The 9,803-nt window shown below is 46.5% G+C and overlaps 1 protein-coding gene across 1 annotated transcript; it reads right to left on the bottom strand.

The window, feature by feature from the left end:
• Positions 1 to 1,763: 1,763 nt before the first annotated feature.
• Positions 1,764 to 9,797, bottom strand: RFLNB (refilin B). The gene is made up of 3 exons (XM_011359893.2): positions 9,519 to 9,797; positions 6,639 to 6,748; positions 1,764 to 4,931 (listed from the first exon to the last, which is right to left on the bottom strand). The coding sequence occupies exons 1-3, from the start codon at positions 9,732 to 9,734 to the stop codon at positions 4,601 to 4,603; spliced, it is 657 nt and encodes a 218-aa protein (XP_011358195.1). The 5' UTR covers positions 9,735 to 9,797; the 3' UTR covers positions 1,764 to 4,600.
• Positions 9,798 to 9,803: the final 6 nt, after the last annotated feature.

Raw genomic sequence — 9,803 nt, forward strand, 5'->3', positions numbered from 1 at the left:
CAACTTGCTTTGGCCAATAGAATGTGGGTAGAAGTAACAGGGTGCCAGTGCAGAACTTAAGAGGTATTGTATGTTTCTACTTGCTCCTCTGGAATCTTTTGACCTGTTCCATGGGAAGAATGTGCCCCAGGTAACCTCCCTAGCCTGCTTCAGAGACAAGAGGAAAGAACCTGAACTCAACACCAGCCTTGGGCAGAACCGCCCTATGAGCCCTATAAACTTGTAAGCGAGAACTAAGTGCTTATTTCTGTGTGCCACTGTGATTTTGTGGTGGTGGTTATGCAGCAAAAGCTGTTTAATACAAAAATCCAAAAGCCCTGTAATAAGCATATTTATCATTGTTCAGCTTTTCATTTTCCCAAACTTATTTGTTCATGGAGCCTTATTTTACTCCATAGAAAGCACATCGGGAAATAGTGATATAAACAAACCACTTGATAGTGATTATATTCTAAAATCAAATTATTGGAATTTAATTTTGAAAAGAGGCATTCTTTGCAATAGGATTCACTACCTAATCAATAGAATCATTTACTTCTTAAATTTCTGGGAAGTATACCAAAGAGCCTTGCTAGATTCATCATATTATTATTAATTATACCTACTACTTTTTCTCTTGAAGGCACCAGCTTAATCTGATACACTTAGAAAGGTATTTGCCAAGGGAAGATTGAAATATAATTAGTTTCAACACACGTTTGCCTCTTTCTCTACACACACACACACACACACACACACACACACACACACACACACACACACTTACAACTTTAATCTTATGCACTTTAAACATTTGTCCAACGAAACCTTGTAACTGCTAATTTGTCCATTCATTTCATGTAAAATTTACACTGCATAACCTAATTGGCAATATTAGCCCTCATCATCATCCCAATCAGCCAATTTGGACTTAATTCTTGTTTAAAAACTGGCTTAAAAATTTTATAGGAATGATAATATGCTTTCCTGGGACATATTTATTTCTGAGTAGTAACTCAAAGACTAACAGATAAGACATAGAGCCTTGCCATGAATTTGATGCTTAAATAAAATGCTTTCACTTTCAATATTTCTTTCTGAACTTCTCTTTGCTTTGCCCAAAGGGACTTTCCCTCAGGGAACACAATAATCTGAGATTGAAGAAATGTGGGTATTGAATGAAAAGTGTCATCACAACGGCCTCACTTTATGAGATATCGAAAGTGAGAACTTCCCCACACAGGCCAACCTTGCTTCCGCCACCACACTTCATCCTTGACAAGATTATGTGTAGGACGCTGATAGCCATGAGGCTCTATAGTGGGGTCCTGGTGCCCAGATACAGATGTTTCTAACTGTTCCTTTGTCTAGTACCCATAGGTTTTTCCAGCCCAGCGTAACGTCCCACAGTAAAATTAAGGATGGGTTTTTGGTTAGACTAAGGCATGTATTTCTTCTGAAAAGTGGGACAAAGGCAATCTGAAAGGGGAGGCGGGAAGGGAGGACTGGCCTGACATCATCACTCACAGCCGCATTTTCAGGGCAGATCGGTTTTAGGAATGAGTACACACAGAATCTGGGAACAAATTCCTTAAAGCTATCTGTGCCCAGTGACCCCTTGGCAATCTTCTCATACCCACAGGAGAAGGAACACTCCAGACAGAAGTATTATACAAGTAAAATACAATCATGTCTTAAAATTTCTCCAGAGGAGGAGCTGTTTTTCTCATTTTTCTTAACCAAAATATTATACTTTTACTTTAAAAAGAGAAGCATCTCGAAGGTTTTTTTTAAAGATAATTTATTGTTAAATGAAGTCACAGAGCAAAATGGAGTGGGACGGAGGTCAAAGATAAATTTTAAAAATAGTTTTAGTCAAATACAATTCTGGATTTCCTAAGGTTAGAAACAGGAAAAGCGTCAAATGAAAAGGTAATCATTCTTTTTAAAAGGTCTGGATTTGAAAAGAAAACAGCTTTTCTCTGAAAACACAAATCATCCTTATTACATGAAAGCCATAATTTAACAGACTGAGAAAAAAGATTTTTTTAATTAATAAGTAAACTATCTCCCAGATATACTTAGGAACGTTTGGTTTTAATGAGTGAGTTTTTAAAAATCATTGTTTCAACCTTGCAAACCAAAATGAATGCACAACTGATTGATTTATCCTGAGGTGTGTCCCATTGCGTCTTCACGTGCTTCCTTTTCTGCAGCTATCAGCCAAGCAGGTTTGAAGAAAGAGGATTAGAAAGAACTAAGGTCAGTTCCCTAGTGAATAACTTAACAAAATAAAGCCTGCTTTTCCATTAGCATTACACATTCACAATCGCTCACTTCTACCTACTTTACTGATATAGTTCAGATTCTTTTCACACCTAGAATGATTTGCCCGAACTTAATCCAATTCCCTAAAACAAAATCTCATGTGGACATCTCAGAATATTGCTCTGATCGAAGGCCATGTTCTCCTGCACTTGTCTCTCCTGCCATGCTGCCCACGGTATTGTTCTGAGCTCATTTAAGTGTCCCTGTTGGGACAGAGCAAAGCCTTGGGAACTCTCTTAACATAATTTTAAAATTGCATTTACTACTTGCCTTAAATGACAAGATTTTGGAATCAGAGAGAAAAATCATTTTTATCTAAAAATGCTGTGTAATTTACTCTTCTATTTCTTGCTCTGAATGACTAAGGAGACTGTAGGGTCCCAGAACGCTCCTCTGAGGGGCCCCCACTGAGCCTCACCCCGGCAAACTTGGGACCATCCATCCCACTGCAGGCTCCACCGAAGGGATGTGTCCAATCAGTTAGGAGCATCACAGAATAAACACTGTTAAATCTGAAGAGGACATCAGACAATTTGGCTCTATAGGCCTCCGATGACTTTAAATGAGTGTGATTATCATCATGCCTGCTCTCTTCAAAACAAAAGTCCCTGTTATGGCTACAGGGTACCCACAGTGCCATCAATGGTGCTTTCAAGACAGCAGGAAGCCATCCACAGAAACCCGGAGATACTGCCAGAGTTGGAGCTTACAGTAAGTACCCTGTAACCCTCGAGCACTTAATATAATATTGGAAGTATTCAGAGGAAATATTCACGGTTTGTTCTTTCCAGTATTGGAAGAGAAAAAGCCATGTGCCACTTTCTTCACTCAAAAACCTCAGGATTGGCAGGAGGAAGAAGTAAGGGTTGGAGAGAGGCAGGGCAGGCAGGGGGTGAAGCCAGAGGCAGCCTGGCCCACCGCACCCTCCTGGCCCAGCTGCCCTCTCTGCTTCTGAGGCCAGTTCACCTGAATTCACAAAGTTTCTTCGTTTCACACCCAATGCCACGAGTGTCACTTACACTAAACTGAACATTTAAAAGAAATGTGTACCATCACAACAACATCCAGGTTTTGGACTTGGACTTTTGACATTATTCCTTATTTGAATACACCTTTGCTTTACCTGGGGGATGTAGGTGGGTTATTTCCTTGCTTTTGGCTTAGACCTAAGGCTCTGGCAGAATTTCTCTACAATGTTGATGCAGTCAAAGTCCTAACGGCAGTTGACTCTGGGTCCCTGGAGAAGACACCCACCCTGATGAACTAGATTACTAGAAACATCTGCATCTACCTCCTCCCAGACGGTGTCAGGTCCTAGGTATGGCCACTAGTTCCCATTGTGAGTGAAACCCCCTTGCGGCATCCCAGAAAGCATTTTTCCTAAGAATTCTTTTAAAATGCTGTTTCTCTCACAAGAAAATGCCGTTTCTCTTTGCTACATTTTGCCTTATGAAAAAATAGGAAAGTATTTGGAAACCCCAAAATACATATCAGGAGAGTTACACAAGCCTGTGGAGACATTACCAGATGCCAAGGGTGCGAGGCGCTTTGCCAGAGCCTGAGCTCAGAAGCAATGGATGGAAGGAACCAGACGGAAGCCATTGCTCCCAAACTCGGCCATCAGTTGACCTGACCTTCCCAAAGAGGTGAAAACAGTATGAACCTTTTTCCTCTTTTTAAAAAAGGCATCTTACATTGTAGTTTGGGGTTTTTCGATGTCATGAAAAAGATTTAGCGAATTCCAAGCATTCTGGTTAACAGGAAATAGAAATGGAAATGGAAATAAAAAATGGAATGGAACTCAAGTCTCCACAGATTGAACCCATATGGGTGTCACAGCTTACTGAATTAGCACCACTTTCATAGCAGTGAAGACACCCGGGGCTGAAATTTCTAAAACTCACTTTTTCCATTCCAGAGGCTTTTTCCACACTCTTCCTCAAAGTGACCCACGAAAGAGGAGTTCTCCCCTCCCTCCCTATTTCAAATCGTGGCCATTTTCCTTTTGCTCTAGTTGATTTTGAATTTTCTCATGAAATTGAGACTTTGGGGGGAAGTATGCAGCAGCAAACTAGAAATATACTCCTTTTAAAAACCATTTGAAAATTTTTTTAAAAACCAAATTCTCTCGATTATTATAAGATGCCGCAACATTTTATTTTCTTCCCCAGGGTGGGCTTAGAGGTATCTCTAGATTAGACTCCTGGGGACATGAGTGACACTCAAGGGCAGTGTGGCCCAACTTGACCAGGGCAGCAGAAGAGCTGGTCCAGCCCCACCCAGCCTGCTTGAGTCAGCACTCATCCGAGAGGTAATCGCTGCCTGGGAACTCTGTGGCTTCGAGCTCCACGCTGGACAGGAACCTTCTCAGTGTCTTGCGGTAGCTGTAATCCAGGGTAGTGGTGTAGACGATCTTGGGGAATTTGGGGTAGATGATGGTGGTGCTGAGGAAACGGGTGGGCTTGTGACGGGGCTCGAAGCGCAGCTCGGCCTTGTAGTTGCGCCACGTGCAATTGGGGATGCAGGTGACTGTCTGGCTGTAGGAGGTCACTACCAGGCCAAGGGGCAGATGGACGTCGTCGATGAAGTGCCGCTCTGAGTCGTACTTGACTGAGGAAGTATACCTGGGCGGGAGATGGAAGGCAGCATGACACCATTCCTCTGAGCTAGGGGCACAGGGGTCCCTACTATGACCTCGAACCTCTTGTTCAAGGGGTGCAAACCTTGAAATGTGTCTACTCTCGTCAGAAGCAGCATACAGTTGATGAAGCACTTACTCTGTGGTACTATTCAAAGCACTTTACTTCTAAGATGTAATTTAATTATCCCAACAATCCCTGGGAGAGGAAATCGAGGTACAGAGGTTAAGGTGAAAGTGGGAGCGAGTAGTGAGGCTGGGATTGAAACGCAGGTGTGCAAGATTCCAGGGTTGGCCTTGCACTCACTGTTGATCATTGCAGGACACAGCCCAGGGAGTCTACGCTCATTTTCTTAAGCTATGAGAGCTTGGTCAAATTAACTTACTTAACTTCTTAACTTCTTCAAGCCTCAGTTTCCTCTTTCTGTAAAAGGTGCCCACTAATAACTGGGTAGAATGTTAACACAGCAAGTGCTGGTGGTATTAATGATTATGTGATAAGGTAGATTCTACTGCTGCACTAGGGGTGAACAGTTTCTCTGTGCCCTAAAGTTATCAATCAGCTCTTTAATGAGAGGATGAAGGAACCCAGAAATCCTAGATGCTGGTTCTGAATGCTTGGTGATACCAAGTACTGGTACTTGGTCCACTTTGGCCTTTGGTTTCAAGATCCCTCAAACCCAGGGACTCCGAGACCTGACCTTATCAATAAAAGCCAATTACAATCTTGATTTCCATAAAATAACCCAACATCCATGTTCCTTAGCAGCTACCTTATTCTTCTTAAGTCCTTTGGTAATTTGGGAGTTAATTTTTTTATGTAAGCAAAGTGTAAGTTCATTTTACTTTATAATTATTGCAGCTTCATAGATACTAAAATATATAGAAGCATCACACATAGACGCATCTAACAGCACTGCCCCCACCAGCCCCTACCCACTGGTCAGGAAGTAAGAAGCAGCGTTCTTTTCAGTGAGTCAGATGGAAATGCCTATTCTCCTTGGGCAAGTAGGTAAGAAGCTGGTGAAAGCTAATGTCATGAAGTCATGTCCTCATTTTGTTCAAAATACAAGCTCTGCAGGAATAAAGGCTGAACTGCTCACCTCCAAACTGGTGAGCCTCCTTTGTTCCATGTCAAAGGGCCCTTTGTGTTAAGGCAACTGAAAATCCAGCTATAAAACCACCGGCTCCCAAAAGTAAAATTCCTTTCTCTAAAAAGACATATCTTGAACAGAGCCTCTCAGTGAATCTCTGCTCCCAGATAATCCTGGATGAGATAAATTCCCAAAGGAAGAATGGTGCTTGTTCAGTGAAATTATAACATAAAACAAGGTGACAGTGTGAAGTAGGGCTGGGAGGTGGGGCGGGGGTGGGGAAACGGGGCAGCAGCTTTTAGAAAGAGGAATCACTTATTGAAAAAACTTAAACATCTGATGGCCATGATCTATGAGGTGCAAAGAGCAAGTTGCGGGACTTTATATAGAACATGATCTTGTTTTGATTTTAAAATTGCATCTAGATATTTAATTGGTTAGAAAGTAGAAAAAAAGCTGGAAAAGTACCCACCAAACCATGAATAGTCTTTGGCACACTGTTGAGATTAATTTTTTAAAAAAATAACGAGCATTAATTTCTAGGATAAAAAATGAAAATTATAAAAAAATAAAATATAAGCAGAGCCTGCTATATTTACCTTACTTCCGTCGGTGGTAAGGGGTCAAGCTCCACTCCTTCGCCAAAGGACAGGGGGCATAACCTTGGCGTGCAGGTGAAGGCCAGAGGAGTGGGGAGAGAGGCTGGATTCTGTGAGGATGGAGAATGCAGTTAGACTACAGGCCAAGCGGATGCATCCCCCGCAGAAGACCCTGGCTCTGTGCCTCCAGGTGACAGCCCAATTGTGACCTGTGTCCCCCTTCCTGGGAATAATGCCAGAGAAGGGCCGACCCACAGCATAGAAAGAACAACGGACAGGGAGCCAAGAGGTCTGAATTTGAATCTCAGATCTATCACGAATGTGCTGTGTGCCCTCACAAAAGTCACATCATACACCCTCTGAGACCTTATCCGCACACTAAGGGAAGGGAAGCGGTGCCCCCTTCCATACTGAGGTTCTGTGAAAGGCTGAAGAGAGGAAATAGACAAGAGCTCAGTGTCATCATCGTGGGCAGACCCAGAGGCTGCTGCGCCATCTCCCAGCAAGGCGGTCAGGAAACCTCAATGAACTGGGACTCCATTAACCAGAACCCTCAGTTATGTGCCTCCAACCCTGTCATTGTCTCAGCAACACTTTAGAAAAGTCCAGAACAAAATAATTCTACCAGGGATTTTTTTTAATATACTGCAGATCCAGTCTAACTTTCCCCACCTCCTCTGCCTCTGGAGAGACCAGATCAACACCCAACCAAGTCGAAGTTGTCTGTAAATTTATTGGTACAATGAACACTAAAAAGTTCTCTACATCATTTCCCACTATCCAGAAAACTCAGAGCCAGAGCACAGCATGCCTAGAGGTTAACTGGCTTCCAGCCTGAGCAGCGTCAGACTTTCTGATTCATCATGCAGCCCGAATAGGAGACAGTTCCTAGACACAGGTGCTGGCTTTTACCCGATTTGACTGGAATCAGGGCTTCTGTGTTAAGTGTGCAATACACTTAACACTTCTGTGTTAAGGGTTCCCGGGTTTACTGGGGAATCTGTCATTTTCTTTGCCTAATTTGAGAGAAGGATCCACACTTGGGCCAGGGTGTGGAGTTGGCAGCCCCACCCCCACATGGTCCAGGACAGAGAAGGAAGCAGACGTTTCTAGAAAGTTGGCTGTAAAACTCTTATGTTACCAGGACAAGGTGTCAAGTGGAAGTATGGGATGGAAATGCAAAAGCCAAAGGGCACCAGGGTAGGTCGGAGAGTGGAAGAGGGTTCTGAGGGTCCAGCGCCCGAAATTAGGTGGAGAGTTTAATAAGCCCTGGCTGGGGGAGGGGCTGTGGTTAAGAACCAAGGTCAGTGAATGGGGGAGGGGTAAAGTGTGGGCACTGGCTACCGCAGAGCTTTTGGTAACAGTCCTCAAGTTGTGACAGTGGTCCCTGCTCTGCCCCCAGATCCCTGGCTGCTGGATACTCCCCACCCCAGGGGGCACCTTCCAGACAGTCCTGAGGACAGAGCCACCAAGAGATAGCCTTCTTCCAGGTATCCATACAAGCACTTGGTTCTCTTGCCCCTGACTTCTCTGCTCCTTCATCCCTGCCCACCCAACAGACACTCACTGAGCACACACCTTGCTCCAGGTGCACGCTGACGGTGGCAGGTGTTATGACAGATATACGAACGAGGTGCCACCAGAGAATGAGGATGAGGCCACAGACTCCCTCATGGCTCTGGGAAGCATTAATGAAGACTTCCCAGAGGAGGTGACATCGAAGGGTCAGCAGGGCTTTGGGAGAGGTAGAAGGGGGTGGGCTTGAAGGAAAATGCATGCCAGGTAGAAAGAGCAGCATCAGAGGCAGCCTGTGTCAGGGGGTGTGGAAGATGAGGCTAAAAAGGGCCAGATGGCCAGGGTTGTGAAGGCCAGGTTGAAGCAAGTGCTGCCTGCCGAGAGAAATGAGAGAATGCCCTGACGTCCACTAAGAGACAGGGTCAGTGCGTCAAGAATTCCCCATACTATCAAAGTGAGTGGGTCTTTAAGGTGCAGCAGTTGCCACTGACTACTTCACCCCGGGAGAGAGGGCTGTAAACACCCAGCCCAAGGGGCAAGGGGAGGACCGAGATCCCTACTCTGAGCTTTGACTGCAGGCAGGATGTGGCCTCCCCTGAGCTCTAGGTAAAGGCAATAAACACCACCACCTCATGATTTCTAAGACAAAAGAGACCTGTGTGTGTGTGTGTGCGCGCGCGCGCGCGTGCGTGCGTCTTTAAATAGAAAAATGTAAAAGAAAATAAAAGGATTAAATTTTGAAAGTTTCCACTCACCTAAATGCCTCCCACCCAGACAGAGTTAGGTGACAGGACAGGACCACCAGGAGGCCAGAGGCTCATGAGATGGCTCCACCGAAGACCACTAACATAGTCCCCAAAAGCTGGCCCCGTTTGCTCTCTGAATTGGGGAGCTGGGAAGTTAGAGCACAACAACCCTCTCCCCAAGACCAGCCAGAAGAGGTAAGACCCTTGGGAGACGCCGACGGCTGGGACAAAGTCCCTGGGTGCCAGGCCCGCAATCCGGGGAAAACTGGGGTTCCCTCTCGGTGTCCCGGGATCCCCTCCCGCCCGACCGAGGCTAGAATGTGGCCTAGCCGTAGCCTGGTAGCCCCGGGATCAGCCACCCCGATGGGAGGAGGCGGCAGCTCGCCTCTCCCGGGGCACGCGCGCCTCCCAGGCGATGACAATTTTCCAGCCACCGGCTCCAGCTGGCTAGGCTCTCATAGCGCTCCTGCCCCGGGCTCCCGCCGATGGCCTCGACGTCCCGACCAGCGGTGGAGGCGCCGACAAAGCGCCCTGAAGTGGGACGCACGACCGGCTGATGGTCTCCTGGGGCCCAGCTGCGGGTGGGATGGGGAAGGACGGGGACAGCGGGACCACTCACCGGGGCCGCTGGGGTCGCTGCCGCGTCGGGCTCCAGAGCCCCGGGTGCCGGTGCGCGCTCTCCGCCGCTGCCACCACCCCCGGCCGCCACGAGCCCCCAGTGGCTGGGGCTGGGGCTGGGGGGCAGTCCTGAGTCCGGGCTGTCCAGGACGCCGTCGCCCTTCTTCTTCGTGTCCACGAGCTCGGGCACATCCTGCAGGCTCAGCCGGCCCACCATGGCTGTGCGTGCGGCAGGGCCGGGGCCGCGGGCGTGCGAGAGGCGCGAGGGGCGCAGACGCGGGCCGGG

Source organism: Pteropus vampyrus, unplaced genomic scaffold (genome assembly GCF_000151845.1).
Source record: "Pteropus vampyrus isolate Shadow unplaced genomic scaffold, Pvam_2.0 Scaffold50, whole genome shotgun sequence".
Classification (NCBI taxonomy): Eukaryota; Metazoa; Chordata; class Mammalia; order Chiroptera; family Pteropodidae; genus Pteropus; species Pteropus vampyrus.